Source organism: Dendrobates tinctorius, unplaced genomic scaffold (genome assembly GCF_039654945.1).
Source record: "Dendrobates tinctorius isolate UK_male_01 unplaced genomic scaffold, ASM3965494v1 ptg000062l, whole genome shotgun sequence".
NCBI lineage: Eukaryota > Metazoa > Chordata > Amphibia > Anura > Dendrobatidae > Dendrobates > Dendrobates tinctorius.
The window spans coordinates 34,699,549-34,720,192 of NW_027361730.1; the positions used below are offsets into that span (position 1 = coordinate 34,699,549).

At 41.8% G+C, this 20,644-nt stretch overlaps 1 protein-coding gene across 4 annotated transcripts in view; it reads right to left on the bottom strand.

Moving 5' to 3' along the window:
* Window positions 1–9,269: 9,269 nt before the first annotated feature.
* The window catches only part of MPI (mannose phosphate isomerase), a 37,906-nt gene continuing 26,531 nt past the window's right edge, over window positions 9,270–20,644 (bottom strand). For all 4 annotated transcript variants that reach the window (XM_073579513.1, XM_073579514.1, XM_073579512.1 and 1 more), the window contains exons 4-8: window positions 17,539–17,680; window positions 16,099–16,287; window positions 15,734–15,907; window positions 12,996–13,204; window positions 9,270–10,154 (exon numbers count right to left, since the gene is read on the bottom strand). In XM_073579513.1, coding sequence (XP_073435614.1) covers window positions 9,942–10,154; window positions 12,996–13,204; window positions 15,734–15,907; window positions 16,099–16,287; window positions 17,539–17,680 — 927 coding nt within the window. In that variant the 3' untranslated portion in view covers window positions 9,270–9,941. The remainder of the gene's footprint in view (window positions 10,155–12,995; window positions 13,205–15,733; window positions 15,908–16,098; window positions 16,288–17,538; window positions 17,681–20,644) is intronic.

The window sequence follows — 20,644 nt, forward strand, 5'->3', positions numbered from 1 at the left end:
GCAGTTCCACAAACAGTGTACAGTGCCATGTAAGTCTATGGGATTTACAATCCGCAGTGCACATGCTGCGGTTTTTTCACTGCGGAAAAGCTGCCGTTTTAAATCCGCAGAAAGAATTACATGTCAATTCTTTCTGCAGTTTGCCACCTATTCCATTGTCCAGGTGTCAAACCGCAGGGGAAAACCACTGGCCAATCTGCAGGTCAATTTACCTGCGGATCCGCACAGAAAAATCCGCTGGTGAATCTACAGCGTGTGCACATAGCCTTACTGTCTGGAATTTCAAGTTCCTTCTTGTACAAAGCTGTAATATGAACCCACCTGACCAGGCAGTAGTGCCATATTGTACCTGTGTGTGAAACTGGTTTATAAAGATTTTTACCTGTTGGATTTGCTATACAGCAAGTATTGTGCTGTGTTTCATCAGATGCCATTTAGATATTGCTTTAGATTAGGACAGGGATGCTGCCATGTGCATTATGTCTTCCCCCTATACTTATAATTACTTTTGGATTTGCCTCTCAATTTTGGAAAAACACATGCATTTCAGAAAAGTGGCTGAATCTAAACATCATACATTGTACCATGATTACAGCACTCCTGACTGTAAGTGGGAAGTCTTCTGGTTATGTAACACAATGCTGTCATTCACAGAAGAAAACGTGGTCTACGATGGTCTTCCTGGTTTAAAGGGAACCTGTCACTGGTTTTGTTAGTGTGTAAACCAATGCCACCTCCTTTCTGAGCACCTGTACTGCTTTACTTAAATGTCCATCTTTCCCTAACCCCCTGTATACCACCAAAAGTACCTTTTTATATTCCCTCCCTCTGCATTGTATGTAAATCCTTTTGGTCTCGTCACCTGTGCAGACTCTTTGCCCCCAAAAGCCGTTCTCCCCCATTGCTTGATGTGGAGGACACGTCCAGCACCATCCACATAGCCGAAATAAATTTATGGCCTGCGTATTCGCCTTATGGGCTAGCGCAGGCGCACTTTGCCCTAGTGCAGGCAGAGCACAAAACATTACTGCATATGCTCCCCAGGAAGCTTCATTATGGATCCTTTTTACCGGAATGACATTTTAGAAGGATGGTTGCATTGTTTCATACACTAAAAAACTGGAGACAGGTTCCTTTTAAAGAAAGACTAAAGTTAGAAAAATGCAGGAAAGTGTTCTGAGTTTGCAGGATTTTCTGCACGTTTTTAACATGAACAGACTTGCAGAATGTAGACCTGTTTATTTTGAGTTTCGCGTGAGCTTGTATCTAGTCTACACCCCTGTTGCAGCCCGCTATTATATAGAAACGCAGTCTAGTGTGCCTATGCTACAGCTGGCCATAGACTTCAGAAAACTATCAGCAGAGGGATCCATTTGGCCAATAATGGTCTCTCCAGCCTTCCCCACACACTGGAACACTTGGCGGATCAACACCTGTGTTCTCTATGGTGAGAGTGGAGTAAGTGGCTGATCTGCCCCAAGTGAAAAAAAAAAATGGAAATTCCAACTGCCTGATCCTTTTCTACCTCAACATCATGTATCGGGGGTAAAGTAAGGAGGCCCAAATCCATTGTGTATGTTCGACCAGTCTGGACAAAGTCAGGGGAGAAGTAGACTTTCTTCTAATGTGTATGGTGGATTTAATCTGTCAGCTGGTTTCTTATTACCTTAGCTGAGACCAGTATACCATAGGAAAATAGACCCTGATTTCAGTGATGTATCATTTTGTTTACTGGGTGCAGCAATTGTGTGGCAGTTTTTAGATGCAGCAGAGCTCAGAAAATGCACCCACCAACTTTGTGTACATTGTCTATTGACAGTGAGCTGCTTATCAGAGGAAGGGACAAGGTCGAAAAACTTGATACAAGCTAGTCCTGCCACTGAATCTGCTGATAATAAAACCTTCATTGTAAGGAAACAGCACACAGCCTAATGAGTGACACATCCCTAAAATCTGGCTCAGCTCTTACCCTGTGCTGTCCACAGATTACATGGCAAAACTTTGACCTATTCCCTTTAATTCTGTGCTAGTAGAGTAAGGAAAATAGGCAGAGAATTTCCATTATTAAGGAATAGAAATTTATGAAGCTGTCACGCTCGGGTCGGGAGAGCTGCCGGCTCGTCCGAGCACTGTATGCCAATCGCGCTCAGATTTAGACAGCACCCTTGGAGTACATATACATGGGCGTATTTTCTCTAGTAAAATTTGTATCTTAAAAATCTGCACGCACTTGTTCATATTCTGTTTCAGAACTGCTTTGATTAACCCCTGTGCATTGCAAAGAGTGAATGTATGTGCACATGTTGCAGATTTGCCTGTGGAATTTTCTGCACAGAATCTGCATCTCTTGGTAGAAAACGCAGCAAAAAATCCTCATGGATTTGATGTGGTTTTTTTTCATGCGGATTTGTATGTGTTTTTGTAAGCTAAATAAAGATCTATTATTTAACAAAAAAAAGAGTGGTGTCATTTCTTTGTCCAACCTCTTATTTTACATACTCCACTGAAGAATGTTTACACACACAGATCTATAGATGGATAGATATACAGCGCTGGCAAAAATTAAGAAACCACTTCCAAATGTTCCGTTTGTCTGATTTTTCTCTTCATAGGTATGTTTGAGTAAAATGTAAATTGCTCTTTGTCTATAAACTTCTGACATGTCTCCGACGTTCTAGGCAATAGTGTATTTTTTTTTTTTGACAAAGAAAAATGGTCAAAATAAAAAAAAAAAAAAAAGCGCTTTCAGACCTCAATGCAAAGAAAACAACTTCATAATCATTTAGAACCAATGATACTAATGTATTAACTCAGGAAGAGTTCTGAAATCAATATTTTGTGTAATAACCATGATTTTTAAAAACATCTTTTACGCGTCTTGGCATACTTGCCACCAACCTTTCACACTGCTCCTGGTGCAAAAATTTAAGTAGTTCTTCTTTGATGGTTTGTGACTATCCATCCTCTTGATTACATTCCAGAGGTTTTCAATGGGGTTCATGTCTGGAGAATGGGCTGCCCATGACAGAGTTTTGATATGGTGATTTCTTAGATGGTGCTCTAGCAAAAATTATCGATAGAAAAAAAAAAAAATCTGTGTTAGGCCAGAGTCACACTTGCGAGAAACTTGCACAAGTCTCGCACTTCAATACTCGGCATGCCGCTGGCACTCAGACCGGAGCTTTCAGCTGTATAGAAATACATGCAGCCGCCCACTCCGGTCCCGAGTGCTTGGCAGCAGTGCCAGGTACTGAGGTGCGAGACTCCTGCGAGTTTCTCACAAGTGTGACCCCAGCCTAACGCAATATCTGTTTAATTGAAAAAAAATGGCGTGGGCTCCCACGCAACTTTCTGTGCCAGAGAGGGAAAGCCAGCAACTGGGGGCCGATGTTTATAGCCCTCGGATTGTCCCAGGCTATGGGCTGATCTTCATAGCCTAGGAAGGGGCCACGGATATTGCCCCCTTCCCGACTAAAAACACCAGCTCTCAGCTGCCCCAGAAATGGCGCACCTCTAAGATGCGCCAATTCCGGCACTTAGCCTCTCTCTTCCCACTGCTGTGTAGTGGTGGCATATTGGGTAATAAGGGGTTAAACCAACAGTATACTCCCTGGTCCGACGTAATCCCTTTAATAACAAGTGTCCCACGACGATGTCCCCTATAGAGCAGTCACATCAGCAGATGTGACCTCTCTACAGGGCCTCCGATGACACACTGACCGGAGATACCCTGCGGGAGGGTTATCATCGGAGTTCAGGCTGTCCCTTTATGGCACCACTGCTGTGTGAGAATTTTGACAGGATGAACTCAGGTGACCTGCTGGTGGCGGAGTGATACAGTGCGGAGCATTATCTATCTCCGTCATTGTATCACCGGAGCGCCTGGAGAGCGGTGACAGCTCTCCACAGGAGATCGTGGTGGGACACTCATTAAATGGATTACGTCGGAACAGGGAGTATATTGTATATTTTTTTCAGGTGATCGACAGCGTCGGAGATTAGCTGTATATGGTGAGTATGTGTACTTTGTTTTTTTTAATTCAACACATTAACCAGATGATGGGACTACTACTGTCCCATCATTGGCTAATGGAGTCACTGTAGTAGACATAGCCGGATGGGACTAGTAGTCCCATCGAACGATGACTGTCTACACACACACACACACACGCAGACCCCCCCCCACACACAGACACGCACATTCTCCGCCCACACACTTCCCTCCTCCCGATCTGCACCATTTCTAGCACCCACATCCACAGAAAATCCGCAGATCTTTTTTTACATCTGCTGTTTTGCTGCGGATGTGCCTGACTCAATGAATGCAGAAATGCTGCAGAGCCACAAAAAGAATTGACATGCTGCGGAAAAAACCCCACTGCAAATCTGGCGGATTTTTCCACAGCATGTGCACAACAAATCTCCATTTCACACTGACGAACATTGGCTGTGCAATTCCGCACGTCCGGAAACGCATCTAAATCCGCAACATGTGCACATACCCGCAAAGCTGAAGTGAAAATCTGCATAAAATGACATTGTGCATGTTATATCCACAATGCTTGTACATTTCTGTGGATTTTCTCCCCAAAGAGTGTATGAAATTTTGTAAACTGTCATCCACATTGCTGGTACAGTAATCTGCTCCAGCAAAAGATACCCAGCCTGAGTGGATGTACATGTGGGAGAAAAATTTGAAGTGAACTGGTCAGATTCCTGCTGCCCAAACCATCAGCAAGAATCGGACCTGGCTGTGCATAAAAATGCTGCATCTTAAAGTTCCAGCAAAGCGGATGGAATTTATGATAATCTCATGTACACTGCACTTTTTATGCAGCATAAAATGACCTGCGGTGCATGTTTCAAAGTCACAACAGTGTCAATTCCTCCTGCGGTTACGCTGAGTTATATGTGCAGATTTTCTCCATAGACTTGCAGAAAATCTAATTAAATTAAAATTAGTAATAAAAAAAACCAAAACGTGTTTTTAGTAAGTTTCAATAGTGGAACTGCACTGAAAACACATGTAATTGACACATGATTTGACTATCAGTAAAGTTTTGTCAAAGCCAAACACCAAGTAGTAACAGAAATACAGCAGCTTTATTTAAGACTTAGTCTACCAACAAGATAAACGTGATAAAAGTTTTTTTTTTTTTCTTAAATCCAATGGAAAAACAGAAGCAATCCAACTTAACAGGTGCAGAAATTCTATAACACCAAAAGCTCACTGTGGGAACATAGTCTTATTCTGAAATGCAGCAACACTTCAGAGAAAACAGTTTGAGAAGGTAATCAAGGACTATATGGAGAAAACCGACCAGTCCGATTACATCCCAGGCCAGTTTATTCTTGCCACCATCTAGTTGATCGATAGGCTTCTTCCATGTGTGTACATAGTTACATACCTGTCAGTCAGCTGGGGAGGAGTGGGGAGAAACCAGAAAGGGACGTCAGCAGACTAGTCAAGTCTCTCTTAACAGAGGAAATTATGGAACCACTCTCCATAATCTTTAAAAATTCTGGGAAAACAGAAGTCCCGGAAGACTGGAAAAATAGCAAATGTTGCCCCCATGGCCAAAAAGGGAAAGAAGGTGGACCCAGGAAATTAACATCCAGTGAGCCTTACTTCTATACCAGGAAAGATATTTGAACAAATTATTAAACATGCATGCAAGTACCTTGATGAGAATGGAGTGATTAATCAGAGCAAGCATGGGTTTGTAGCAAACAACTCATGCCAGACTAATTTAACTTTCTTCTATGACAGAATCACTGACTGGGTGGATCAGGGAAATGCAGTAGACATAGTATATCTTGACTTCAGAAAAGCATTTGACAAAAGTATCTCATAATATCATTATTGAAAAAAGGACCAAATATGGCATTGACATGGCTATGGTTAGGTGGATTCATAAGTGGTTTAGTGATCGCACCCAAACAGTGGTCATAAATGGCTGCACATCCAATTGGAAGAAAGTCTCAAGTGGGGTACCACAAGGCTCTATCCTGGCTCCAGTGTTGTTCAACATTTTTATCAATGATTTAGATGAGGGAATTGATGATATACTAAATAAATTTACTGATGACACAAAGCTAGGAGGGATAGCCATCACTAGAGAGAGAGATGATCCAAAAAGATCTAAACAAACGAACTGTGGGCAGCAACTAACAATGTTTTTTTAACAGAGAAATGCAAGATTTTACATTTAGGCAATAAAAATGGAAAAAAAAAAAAAAACATGCAAAATGGGAGGAATAGGAATAATAAGCAACAGCATGTGTGAAAAAAACTAGGGTATACTAATAGATCACAGACTGCACGAGTCAACAGTGTGATACAGCAGTAAAAAAGACAAATACAATTCTGGGAAGTATTAACAGAAGCTGACAGTGTAGACCATGTGAAGTACCGTATATACTCGTGTGTAAGCCGAGATTTTCAGCCCATTTTTTTTGGTCTGAATGTCCCCCTCTCGGCTTATTACACGAGTCACATACGGGGGGGGGGGGGGGAAATCGGCGGGGGTGTCAGATCATACTCAGCCTTCTCTGCAGCTCCCCTGCTTGTTTTATGTTGTCGGCGCTGCTCTCTTCCTGCTTCAAAACCAAAGGAAAAAACAATGTGTGTATATACCCTAATGAAAGTAAATAAGCAAAAAAGCAAGTGCATTAAATAACATAGGGTACTTGGTAAACACTATTTTGATCAAAAAAGTATAAAGCTGTCCCACCACGGCAAGGTGTACCCATTTGAGACAGTAACTACACTAATGGTTAAAACCTACCTAGTGTGAAAAGTGTATGAAACAAGAGGGGATAATAGGGAGAAAAATGGGAAGCGCAAGCTTCTAGGTGTAGTAGTTAGTTATCAAAGGTATATGCTCAGTGTGAATACACTCACCTATTTGGTGTCTTGAGATACTGCATGTAGATCCAGCCCCTGGATCACTCCATTCCTCTTTCCATTCAGTTTGCTGCAAAGATCTGGGAACTAGTGAGAGCACTGGACAGTGCTTTCATAGGTTATAACACTTCGTGAATGTTTTTCCCAGCAATATGCGCTCCTGAAGGATGATGATGGAACTTGATATTTAGATTCAAGGATGATTTTTATTTTTAATTCAAAATAGAATACAACCGATTTGGACTGCTAAGAGTCTTCCTCAGGTATAATGTCAAGACTCATCCTTCAGGAGCGCATATTGCTGGGAAAAACATTCACCTAGTGTGAATAGTGGCAGAGTCTCTGGGTCCCAAACGGACACCCAGCTTCAGAGGGACTATAAGTGAACTCCACAGCTCAGTAGAAAGGAGGCCACACCCTATTTGTACTGAATGCAAAAATGCTGAAGAGAAAACAAAAAACTGAACTGGAGTAGAATATGCGTACATTTAATGAGCGGGTACCAAGTGACCGCTGAAGCAGGAAGAGAGCAGCGCCGACAACATGGAACAAGCAGGGGAGCTGCAGAGAAGCGCCAGGACCGGGTGGAGGCATAGTTACCTGTCCCTGCGCTCTGCAGTGACATTCAGGTCAGAGGGCCCTCTGCCTGCACAGTCACTGCAGAGCGCAACGCTGATGAGCAGCGACGGAGGTGAGCATACAGGTTTTTTTTTTGTAACGGAGGCAGCGGCAGCAATATGGGGCCACACACTGTCCAGCATTATCTGGGGCCACACACTGTGCAGCATTATCTGGGGACACTCACTGTGCAGCATTATCTGGGGCCACACACTGTGCAGCATTATCTGGGGCCACTCACTGTGCAGCATTATCTGGGGCCACTCACTGTGCAGCATTATCTGGGGCCACACAATGTGCAGCATTATCTGGGGCCACACACTGTGCAGCATTATCTGGGGCCACACACTGTGCAGCATTATCCGGGGCCACACACTGTGCAGCATTATCCGGGGCCATTCACTGTGCAGCATTATCCGAGGCCACTCACTGTGCAGCATTATCCGGGGCCACTCACTGTGAAAGCATTATCTGGGGCCATTCACTGTGCAGCATTATCCGAGGCCACTCACTGTGCAGCATTATCTGGGGCCACTCACTGTGCAGCATTATCTGGGGCCACTCACTGTGCAGCATTATCTGGGGCCACTCACTGTGCAGCATTATCTGGGGCCACTCACTGTGCAGCATTATCTGGGGCCACTCACTGTGCAGCATTATCTGGGGCCACTCACTGTGCAGCATTATCTGGGGCCACTCACTGTGCAGCATTATCTGGGGCCACTCACTGTGCAGCATTATCTGGGGCCACTCACTGTGCACCCTAGGCTTATACGAGAGTCAATAAGTTTTCCCAGTTTTTTGTGACAAAATTAGGGGGATCGGCTTATACACAAGTATATACGGTAATTATCCCCTCTACTCCTCCTTGGTCAGGCCTCATCTGAAATACTGTGTCCAGTTCTGGGCTCCACATTTTAAAAAAGACAAAAACTGGAGCAAGTTTAGAGAAGAGGTACCAAGATGGTGGGCGGACTACAAGCTATGTCCTATGAGGAATGGTTAGAGGATTTGGGAATGTTTAGCTTGCAAAAAAGAAGACCGAGAGGAGACTTAATAGCGGTCTGCAAATATCTGAAGTAATGTCACAGTGTATTGGGATCATCCCTATACTAATTTGCACATGGAAACATGAGAAGCAATGGGATGAAAACTGAAATGGAGAAGATACAAATTAAATATTAGGAAAAACTGACAATGAGGGTGATCAATAAGTGGAACAGGTTGTCAGGAGAGGTGGTGAGTTCTCCTTCAATGGAAGTCTTCAGAGGCTGGAAAGACATCTGTCTGAGATGGTTTAGTGAATCCTGCATCAAGCAGGGGGTTAGACCAGATGACCTTAGAGGTCCCTTCCAACACTATCATTCTCTGATTACCTATAGTACCCTTCCCCCCCAGTTGAATCTTCAAAACACTACAGCATTTCAGAGAAAGCATGGTTTGGAGTAAAACATACCTGGCTGAAATCCCACAGCCAGCCACAGAATCATGCTGCCCACAGTTCAGCAGCATGAATCTAATTACAGGGTCCCTTTGCCTAAATATTTAGTAGTAAAAGTTATTTAAAACTTATGAGCATGTGCATTTGCATTTCAGTCCAATGTGCAACAGTCTCATGTACTGAATTGTGCTTGGTACTGTAAATACATGAATCAATTTTCCTCTAAAAGCGCTGGAACGGGATAGTAAAATCTGATGTCATACAAATTATAATAAGGGACAATCAGAGCAGGACACATTAAAGTTTTCATAGCAACCAATCATCTTTATTTTGCACACACTTTGGAAAAATAACAGTTTGCATTTGATGACCTAATATGACCAGCCGTAGCTTCCAGTGTAGGTAAAAATGCCCCTGGTTCTTAAATATGTAAATATTTCTTTTTAAAGAGGACGCGTCACAATATTTTATTTTTAACTGTATATATTAGTAAAAATCGTCATTGGGACTGATTAAACCATTTGTTTTTTTCTCCACAGCATTGAGATATTGGTTTAGATGCAAATTTCTCTTCAGCCAAGGGAGGGTTAACAGGGATTCTTCTCTGGGGACATTTACTATGGCCCCATCATAAGAAAGCAGCATCGATCAAGATCGAAATAAAAAATAAAACCCACAGAGGTCAGAACAGACTTTCACATCAAGTCTCACCAGATCACCCTGAAAATGACTGTATGACACCGACTTCTTTTGATTGGTCAAAGTCATATAGGAGAAAAAGTAAACGCCCCGATATCTATTAACGCCCCTTAAGAGAAAATTTGCATATAAGTTTCAAAAGATCATATCTCTTTAAAACACTTTTCACTTATATATACACTAAAAATAAAAAAAAATATTGTGCAAGTTTTAAGTCAGCCCTGTAGTTGTAAGCACTGCAGCGTGATGGTGTGACAACATTATATCTATCCGCCATTACAACAGACAACAAGCCCTGAATAATAGGAGATTGTGGGATGGATCCACAGTCAGAGTTATACTTTCATTAGCAGAAATAAAGAGAACGGAGCCAGCATGGAGACTTAATTCTCCATGGATTCCTTGGCTTGAGGCCTGACCCCGGACCAGCAGGAGAATACTTGCGGAATCTAACGGTGTAACCTGGTACTGAGATATGGAAGATGAAACCTGAAAGAATAAAAAGATAGACATCCTGACTTATTGCATGTCTTGTTATAAGATAGACTACAAGAAGGTCATACCCAGAGTAGAATAAGAATACAATTATTCTGAACACCTCAGTAAATTATGTCACACCAATACTGTTATATTACTTGGGCCTCTGCTTTGAGGCATTAGCAGCCAATGGTAAGCCGTGCCCAGTAATACAATGTAGGAAATGTCTAGAATGCTATCCAAGGGCTCTTTCATACGTCAGTGTCTCTGGTATGTGTGGTGACAGTTTTCACACATACCGTAGACACTGACACACGTAAACCCATTCAAGTGAATAGGTCTGTGCACATGTTAGTGTGTTTCCACAGACCGTGTGTCCATGTGACCCACATGTAGACATGTCCATTTGTTTACTGTCAGCACGGGCCGCAAAACATCCCGCACACGTAGAACACACACGGATGTCATCCTAGTGACATGCACCAGTGACAGGGAAGAAGCGGTACAGTAAGCACCGAGGTGACCTCAGCACTGTGGAAAAAAGTCAGTCATGAGGTCACTGCAGTCCAAGTTCAGTGTCTTCACAGCAGATCACCATGAAAAATTCTCAAGGTGAACTGATGTGAAGACAATGAGCTTGAACTGTGGTGACCTAATCACTGACTTTCTCCCCACGGTGCTGAGGTCACCGCAGTTAAGCCCTGCTGGGAATGCAGCTTCACTGACCGGTGGTAACCACGATGATGTCACCGCTGGTCACTGATGCTGCGCTCGCAGCAGCTCAATCACCAGTGGTTCTCTAGCATACAAACGCATGGGCCATGCACATACAGTGAACAAGTTGGTAAGACAGTGTTCACACCACCAAGAGACTGGAACACAGAGAAACAATACAACAAACATGAAAAAATACTCTGCTGTAAAAAAAATTTCAACAATAAACAGCAAGTGTTAGTAAAAAGATGATACAAAATGGTATTTAGTTGATACGTTTTTTAAAAAAATGTATGCTAAGCCGCTCTACCAACGCTAAGGTATACCCATCAGAGCAGTCCTCTCCAATGTATTTAACCCCTTCCCGACCAGTGATACAGCGTATGCATCATGAAAGTCGGTGCCAATCCGACCAATGACGCATATGCTTTGTCATGACTTGAAAGCCCCCCTGCGGGTCGGGTGACCTGGGTCACTGAAAGGTCACCTGACCCGCATGTATAGGGGGGGGCTTTGTACCTCACCCCAGGGAGGTGGCTTAGCCCCCCCGCGGCTATGATCGCTCCGATTGGCTGCTAAAAGTGAAAGCCAATCAGCGCGATAGTAATATTTCATCAATGAAATCTGATGAAACATTACAATCCAGCCATGGCCGATGCTGCAGTAGCATCGGACATGGCTGGAAACACCGACCCGACACCCCCACTGGCTAACGGGGGCGATCTGCCTCCCACCACCGACTGACGGCGATCTGCCGCCGCAGTCACCATCTGCTCCCCTCCGTTCCCCCCGCCTTCTGATCACCGTCCCTCCCCCCAGTAACTCCTGTGTCCCCGTGATGCTCCCCCGGTGTCCCGCCGTCCCTCCTGCATGGGCGCCGCCATTTTCCAAAATGGCGGGCGCATACGCAGTGCACCCGTCGAATCTGCCATTCATCTTGATCACTGTGATAAACTCTCACAGTGATCAAAATAAAAAACCGCCCCCCTTATCACCCCCATAGGTAGGCACAAATAATATAAAGAAAATATTTTTAATTTTCCATTAGGGTTAGGGTTGGATTTAGGGTTAGGGGTGTGTTGAGGTTATGGATAGTAAAAAGATGATAGCAAAACAGGGTATTTAGTTGATACGTTTTCTATTGGTTTCTTGCTCCTGCAAGTTTTTGGGAGGTCTCCACCCCCCTCATGTGGGCCATGCACATATAAAGCCGTCTCACACAGCATGTCCACATCAGACATTATCTTTCTGAACCCTGCTCATATAGGTACTATTCATATGGTCAGGTTTTAAATAGAATCATAGAATCGTAGAGTTGGAAGGGACCTCCTGGGCCATCTGGTCCAACCCCCTGCTCAAAGGATGTCATCCGAGTGCAATCTGATGTTACACAGTCACCCATAGACTTATATGGGCGAGTGTGATCGAATCGCATATATCATAGCATAACATTGGGCTGAGTGCTATCCGATAAAACATCACATAGCACTCGGCCATGTTATAATGTCGTATGAGCGAGCCCTCAGGAACAAATACAGACCAAATGGATGCAAAAGAGGCACTTAAATGCTCGCTCTATAACACATCTTAAAATCGGACTTCTACAGCACACGCTCACAGGCACCTGTCCCATTAACATGGGTTAATAGGAAAGTGGCCATTTTAAAACTCTGGAGCGATTACCTCTCTAGATAAAACAATTGTGATTTGCTAATTAAAAGTCATTAAGTAGTTTATTAATAAAAATACATTTCCTCGATTAGTTTTCTCTAATCCCGGCGAACCCAATTAACATAATAACCCTGAATAGATAGCGCATTATTCAGGTTGATCTAATCTGGACTTGGGGAAAAAAAAATGTTCTTGAAAATATACAATCAGGACAGCAAAGGAATTCTTTATTTAAGCACGGAGTGCTCTATATATTATTTCTAGAAAAGAATAAAGTCAGTTCACCACTTGTTTTTTTCATATATTACTGTGTCACATATTTGTGCAAAATGTTTTGTTTTTCTACAATACAAGCCGAAACTTCTATGTTTCCAGATATTTTAACACTAGATCATTTATGTAGCATCATGTACATAGAAAAGATTCAGACCTTTGTCACCTGAGCCCTGGTGCAGTGTGCTCATTTACCTCAATTTTGATGACTGCGAAGTCCGGTACGGGAGGGTTGTAGAGGAGGGCGCAGGAGTCCCCACTAACTGGTGACGGGGTAAACAGCTTGTCAGCAGCAGGAGCTGGTGTGTAGGTCAGCATCGCACACAGTGTGTCCACATCTATAAATTTAGGGGTGAGTCCAGCACGGACCGTGTTATCAGAACAAGCCATACATTCCACGCAATCTGGGTAGAAAGACAAAAGAGGGAAGACCTTGGCAATTCTTCATTAGCACATGTTCTACAGTCATATGTAAAAGTTTGGGCACCCCTATTAATGTTAACCTTTTTTCTTTATAACAATTTTGGTTTTTGCAACAGCTATTTCAGTTTCATATATCTAATAACTGATGGACTCAGTTATATTTCTGGATTCAAATGAGGTTTATTGTACTAACAGAAAATGTGCAATCTGCATTTAAACAAAATTTGACCGGTGCAAAAGTATGGGCACCCTTATCATTTTCTTGATTTGAACACTCCTAACTACTTTTTACTGACTTCCTGAAGCACTAAATTGGTTTTGTAACCTCATTGAGCTTTGAACTTCATAGCCAGGTGTATCAAATCATGAGAAAAGGTATTTAAAGTGGCCACTTGCAAGTAGTTCTCCTATTTGATTCTCCTATGAAGAGTGGCATCATGGGATCCTCAAAACAACTCTCAAATGATCTGAAAACAAAGATTATTCAACATAGCTTTTCAGGGGAAGGATACAAAAAGTTGTCTCAGAGATTTAACCAGTCAGTTTCCACTGTGAGGAACATAGTAAGGAAATGGAAGAACACAGGTACAGTTCTTGTTAAGCCCAGAAGTGGCAGGCCAAGAAAAATATCAGAAAGGCAGAGAAGAAGAATGGTGAGAACAGTCAAGGACAATCCACAGACCACCTCCAAAGACCTGCAGCATCAGCTTGCTGCAGATGGTGTCACTGTGCATCGGTCAACAATACAGCGCATGCATAACGCCTTTTCGTATGACCAAACAACTCAATCTTTGTTTCATCAGTCCACAGGACCTTCTTCCAAAATGTAACTCGCTTGTCCAAATGTGCTTTTGCATACCTCAGGCGACTCTGTTTGTGGCGTGCTTGCAGAAACGGCTTCTTTCGCATCACTCTCCCATACAGCTTCTCCTTGTGCAAAGTGCGCTGTATTGTTGACCGATGCACAGTGACACCATCTGCAGCAAGATGATGCTGCAGGTCTTTGGAAGTGGTCTGTGGATTGTCCTTGACTGTTCTCACCATTCTTCTTCTCTGCCTTTCTGATATTTTTCTTGGCCTGCCACTTCTGGGCTTAACAAGAACTGTACCTGTGTTCTTCCATTTCCTTACTATGTTCCTCACAGTGGAAACTGACTGGTTAAATCTCTGAGACAACTTTTTGTATCCTTCCCCTGAAAAGCTATGTTGAATAATCTTTGTTTTCAGATCATTTGAGAGTTGTTTTGAGGAGCCCATGATGCCACTCTTCATAGGAGAATCAAATAGGAGAACTACTTGCAAGTGGCCACTTTAAATACCTTTTCTCATGATTTGATACACCTGGCTATGAAGTTCAAAGCTCAATGAGGTTACAAAACCAATTTAGTGCTTCAGGAAGTCAGTAAAAAGTAGTTAGGAGTGTTCAAATCAAGAAAATGATAAGGGTGCCCATACTTTTGCACCGGTCAAATTTTGTTTAAATGCAGATTGCACATTTTCTGTTAGTACAATAAACCTCATTTGAATTCAGAAATATAACTGAGTCCATCAATTATTAGATATATGAAACTGAAATACCTGTTGCAAAAACCAAAATTGTTATAAAGAAAAAAGGTTAACATTAATAGGGGTGCCCAAACTTTTACATATGACTGTATGTTGCACAACTTCCTTGTAAAATGGCGCTTGCTCTTGTCCTAAAGCTCTAAATAGGACAGTGTTCACCAGTTAGATTATGTATCTAGAGGAACGGAGTTGCTCGTCAGGGGGAGGAAAGTCTATCCGAAACACGCGTCGGGGTATGTGCGCTCAGGATCTTAACCCTTGAAGGTACTGTGACCTAGATATAACATCTAGTATTCCTCCTTGCACTTTGCACTCTTGATATATTACACTCTATTCCTTTTACATATTGCTGTTTTGCACATTGAGTGCTTATTTATCTATTGAATGCACTTTCTTATACTTGACTTTTTTTTTTATACCAATTTATCACTTTTTTTACCAGAGGCTTCTTATATGGACCCATTACCTTTTTGGTTCAATATATATATATATATATATATATATATATATATATATATATTTTATCTATTTATATATATCTTACGTGATACTTCTATTGATCCTGCATACGCACACACTGTTTTTAATCCTTGAATTTTAATTTTTTTTGTCACTATGCTTTAATATTAAAATATTGATTATTACCCAATTTCCCTGATTGGAATTCGCTGTCTTTTCTGTGTCTTGGCTATTGGGTTTTACTCTACACAATAAGTGGTTCCCACTTTATTATCCACTATGCACCAAGTTGATCGCATCATCATAATTTGAGGTCAAGGTTATTCTATGATATATACATTTTGTTCTTATTATATTATATATCAATTATATATTATATATAATTTTAGTGTTCTCTGGTGTTCGTGTGACTTTTTTCTATGGTTGTTTTCTATGTAGGAAGCAGGTAATACTTGTTACCAATAGGTTATTCTACAGTTACTCACCTCCCTCCAGATACGCATGGGGTTCATTGGCTCCGAGATACATGGCCTCTCCAGGCTGAAGAGTCACCACATTGAGAAAATAAATAGCAAAACAGCCTATATCTCCAGGGAATTGCGAGTGCAGAGTGAGTAGCAGGTCTCCAATACAGTATGACACATCTTCTGCTCTTTGAACTGAAATATGAACAGTTATGTAAGAAGAAAAGTAACTATGGTAGATGATAGAATTCAAAGTGAGGCGTAAAAGGAGATGGTAGTTTCTGGTTGACTGAGCTACTCCTGGAAAAGTAGTTGTTTCTCGCTTTAGCATGCTGAAAAATGTCTGCCACGTTTGCCTCTATTAGTCTCTGGCCGTGTTTCCCTACCTTGCTGCGTTACACGCTGCACCAGCAAGTTCAGTTGTTCTGCAACCTCTTTCTTGCCGCTCTGCATCATGCAGGTGAAGCATCGCTGCATCGCTTTCCGTTGCTCTGCGTCCTTACTGGGATCTTCTGCACTGGCCTCCAGCTGTTGTGCAGCATCCACACCAATAAGTGTACGAAACTCTGGAATACCTAAAAAGCAATGGAGAGAAATCCTTTAAAAACAGAGCTGCTAACTTCAAGGAGAAAATGCATTGCCTATGTGTAAAGAAATGTTTTATTTGGGTAGTTGTCAGAACTTATCACGTGCTATCACTTTTCTTATCGGAATGGCTGTCCTACAGCTCAAGAGTTATTCTTATGTGCATAGATGAATAGTCCGATTTTGCAATTTACTGATTAAAGTGGTAGCCCGGTCTAACATGTAAAATCTGCAGGTACTCTGGGTGACTGCAGACTTGTGAATCCTCCACCACCCCCCCTCCAGCACAGGCACTGTACACTGCGAGGATTTGCTGGTGTGTGCCCCGGGAACGGCAGGCAGGTATGCGGTCAAGAATACACATGTACTGAGCGAGGTTGCGCCCACTTGACAGGTTCTGCCTGGTAGTAGGAATATTGCATACCTCACCGCTTTTCCCGGGGCAGACACCAGCAAATCCTTGCAGCACACCGTGCGTGCACAGAGAGGATTCACAAGTCTGCAGTCATCCAGACGTTACATTTTAGTCCGGACAACCCCTTTAATACAATTTTCAGCCACTCTCTTATTTGTTGCCTTGGAGACAGACCACCGCTGTCAGACAGCAGAACATACTTCATGCTTATAAGCTCTTTTCTACTTTATCTAACTTGTAAGCACTGTTTTGAAGCTGAAGAATGCCGTAATCCCCTATTCTCGGCCAGCTTCAGAGCAGTGCTTACAATCTAGACAGCAGTGGTGGTCGGTCTCTTGGAAACACAAGCTAAAAGAAAAGTGGTGATCTCAAGAACAGTTGCACATTTTTTTAAGCATAAAATTGCTTGTTTTTACAACCACTCTCTCACCATATCCATCTGTGAAGCTGGGAATAACCCTTTAAAGAGGATATATACCCAAAATATACCAACAGTCGTGTATTACAAACTCAGGAGATAGCCAAGACTATTAGCCCGGTCTTAGATCTTGCCATTATTACAAAAGTGACCACAGTAGGTGAAGCCATATTAGTTGTCACAAATATATTTTTGCAAACCATCAAGCATCTGTCATTTCATCTATCAGTACTAAAGTGACCATTAGTTTCTGAGCAGCAGCTTGAAAAGTGACGGGCATGACGGAACCGGAAAAATAGCAATCGCTCTAATCTTTGCATATAGAAATCTGTAACACCTCCCAAATAGAACAAGGCACCCACGTATGTGCACAGTGTAATGGTGACCATCGTGGTGTACAATGCGTACCCTGCAAGAATCCTACAATCTCAGATATAGGTCTGAATCCACAAAGACCCCGGAAAGGGGTGAGAGCAATGGCCATCTCTGGCTTGTGGTTGTCATCGGGGTAATGCTGAGGAAATTGAGCATGCAGCTTCTTGGCCAGCGTCTAGGTATAAGGAAAGTAAGAGGGGAAAAAAAAGACAAGACTGAGGGGTTAGAACGACAAATGATAAAGCAGAAAGAACAATTAAATGTGGACAAAGAAAACAATAGAAGAGAAAATATTTATGTTAGAAAAAGGAAAACAAGAATATGACAAAATCTAAATAAAAAAAAAAAACTCCCATTAAAGGGGTTGTCTGGTCAAGTTCAGTTATCACCCATTGAGAAAATAGTTGATAATTTATAGAATTGTGGTGCTCAGACTACTGGGACCCCCACCGCTCAGCTGAATGGAGCAGCAGTGCACATGCCTGACTGCGGCTCCACTCATTTCCCACTGGGCTGCTAAAGGCAGATTTTGGCTTTTTCCAGCAGCCCCATAGAGAATGAATGGTCCATGGTAATGGAGATAATAGTGACCCATTCTGCTGATCACTCCCACCAATCTAAGTTGTATGGAGGAGGGGGCCAAAATCACTCCTGTAGTTCTTGACAAAGTTTTCACACACACTGCAGCAAACGTTTGACCTGTGTAAATTAAAACAAAGCTTTCTAGACTAAATATTAAGTTTTGTTGTTTTTCTAGTGTGTCAAATACTTACTTCATGCAATAAAATGCAAATTATGTAAAAATCATACAATGTAATTTTCTGGACTTATTTTTTGTAGATTCTGTCTTTCACAGTTGAAGTGTTCTATAAAAATTACAGACCTCTCCATTCTTTGTAAGTGGGAAAACTTGCAAAATCAGCAGTGTATCAAATACTTATTTTCCCCTCTGTATTACCAGCATAGCAGTTTTAACCCATTCATTCCATTTCTAATGTTATCTTAGCCGTGGTTCTGCAGCAGCCTCAAGCCTTCACAGTGGTTGTTTTCATGCAGCCACACCAGGTAAGTACCATTTTCTTTGGTCTCCTGATTTTTACCTGGAAAAGACCCTATTGCGCTTATTGTTATTCTGGCTTTTTACCTCTTAGAAGTGTGTATTCGTGTCTCCTGTTTTTATTACATGCTGTGTATGTGTTTGGTATGTTCTTCTACTCATTTCTCATGAGTAGCTGATAGTAGTAAACTTAAATATCAAGGGTGGGATATCCTGTATGAAAGAAAGGAAAAGTACTTTTAATGATGTGTGAACCAGAAGAAGCATGTAAACATGCGAAACAGCTGTTGCTCATTTCACTGCTGTCTCTGTCTGCAATCTTGTGACTGAAGTATCAGATGTTTTCAGGTGAGAGTCTGGCACCAAATGCTTTTTATTCCCAACAACATTCAATGGGACATACACCTCTGATATAATGAGATCCCGGGTGCCACCCCGAAGTAAGGCCAAAATTTGTAACTGAGTGAGAAAGAAAAAGGTGACACTCACCATCCCTTAAAAGTCTTTTATTCGGAAAACTAAAAATGGTAGCAGGAGTACATGGGGCACGTTATGGACAGATTTGAATGTTTCAAAGACCCATCGAAGCGCAAGAAGGCGCAAAACGGCCCTTGACTTTTAAGGGATGGTGAGTGCCACCTTTTTCTTCCTTACTCAGTCACAATTTACAAGTATCAAGCTGAGCACCACAAGACATGGCTATTATCTGAATACTTTTTTTTATCTTATTTTTACTTCCTTCCTCCAGCATTTTTTTATTTGATCCTTGTGAAATTTAAAAACAGATTTTCAGATCAGGTAAGCAGCGTGTGAACAAGCCCTTAAATCTATGCTGCGGAAATCACTGATATGATTGTTGAAGAAAGCTGTAACTGGCCATTAACCCCTTAATGACCGCCATTACGTCTTTTAACTGACGTGAGATATAAGAGAATAGCATCCCCATACAGGTGACAATCCAGCAGCTGTCGGCTGTACACTATAGCTGACAAATTGCTGCATCAGCCACGATCAGTGTTTGCACCATCCAAATCATTTTAACCCCTTAGATGCTGCTGTTAATAGTGACAACATCATATAAATGGTTAACAGAGTGTGGGGGCTTCCTCTTTATCCGCATCGGCACCCTGAGATCATGATTTTGTGGTCCTGATGTTTGCCATGGCAATTCACGAGCAAATAGTGGCCTTAGAACCTGACCGCTGTTGTAACCTGCTTAGAAGTTAGCGTCATTTAGGTGGTAAATACCTGGATAGGTCCCAAAAAAAAAAGAAAATTTTGAAAATTTCCTTGATAAAATGAAATTACCGTATTTTTCTCAAATTTCTGATATTTTTTTATAAATAAAAACAAAACACATTGACCTAAATTTACCGTTATCATAAAGTACAATGTGTTACGAAAAAAACAACCTCAAAATCACTGGGATTTGTTGAAGCGTTCCAGAGTTATTACCACAAAGTGACACTGGTCAGATTTTAAAAATTTGGCTCCGTCACTAAGGGGTTAATATATGCAGTTCCAGATAGCACTCTTTCAAAAGAATAGGCAGGGATCTAAGGGGAACGTTTCTCCTTGTGGAGAGTGACAACTCAAGCCTGGTATGTCAGAGTGAGGAGACCTATAAGCCATGCTACTATTATATCCATATGCCCAAATGGAAAATATGGACATGGGTTTTCTGATTGGCATGAAGAATTATCAGAAGAAAAAAAACATATCTTTATGCTGGTATTTGAAAACTGAAGTTTACAGGTCCATCTTAGATTCCCGTCATGAGCTTTGTGGTCAACAACAGAGTGTTTGCTAAAAATAATTAAAAGCACAAACTCTGTTTCTAATTTGCTGCTGGTCTCATCTTTTCCAGAATGAAAAAAGTAGCTTTTCAAAAAAATGGTGGAAAATTTCAGCAAGTGGCCATGAATTTAAAAAAAAAACAACAACAACAACAAAAAAAACCACTATCAGGCTGGACGTTTGTTTAAAGGGAATGCATCATCAGGAAAATAACTATTGTTTAAATCAGGTTTTTATTCAAAATATTTATTTTTTACATTTTCTATATTAGCTATATATAAAAAA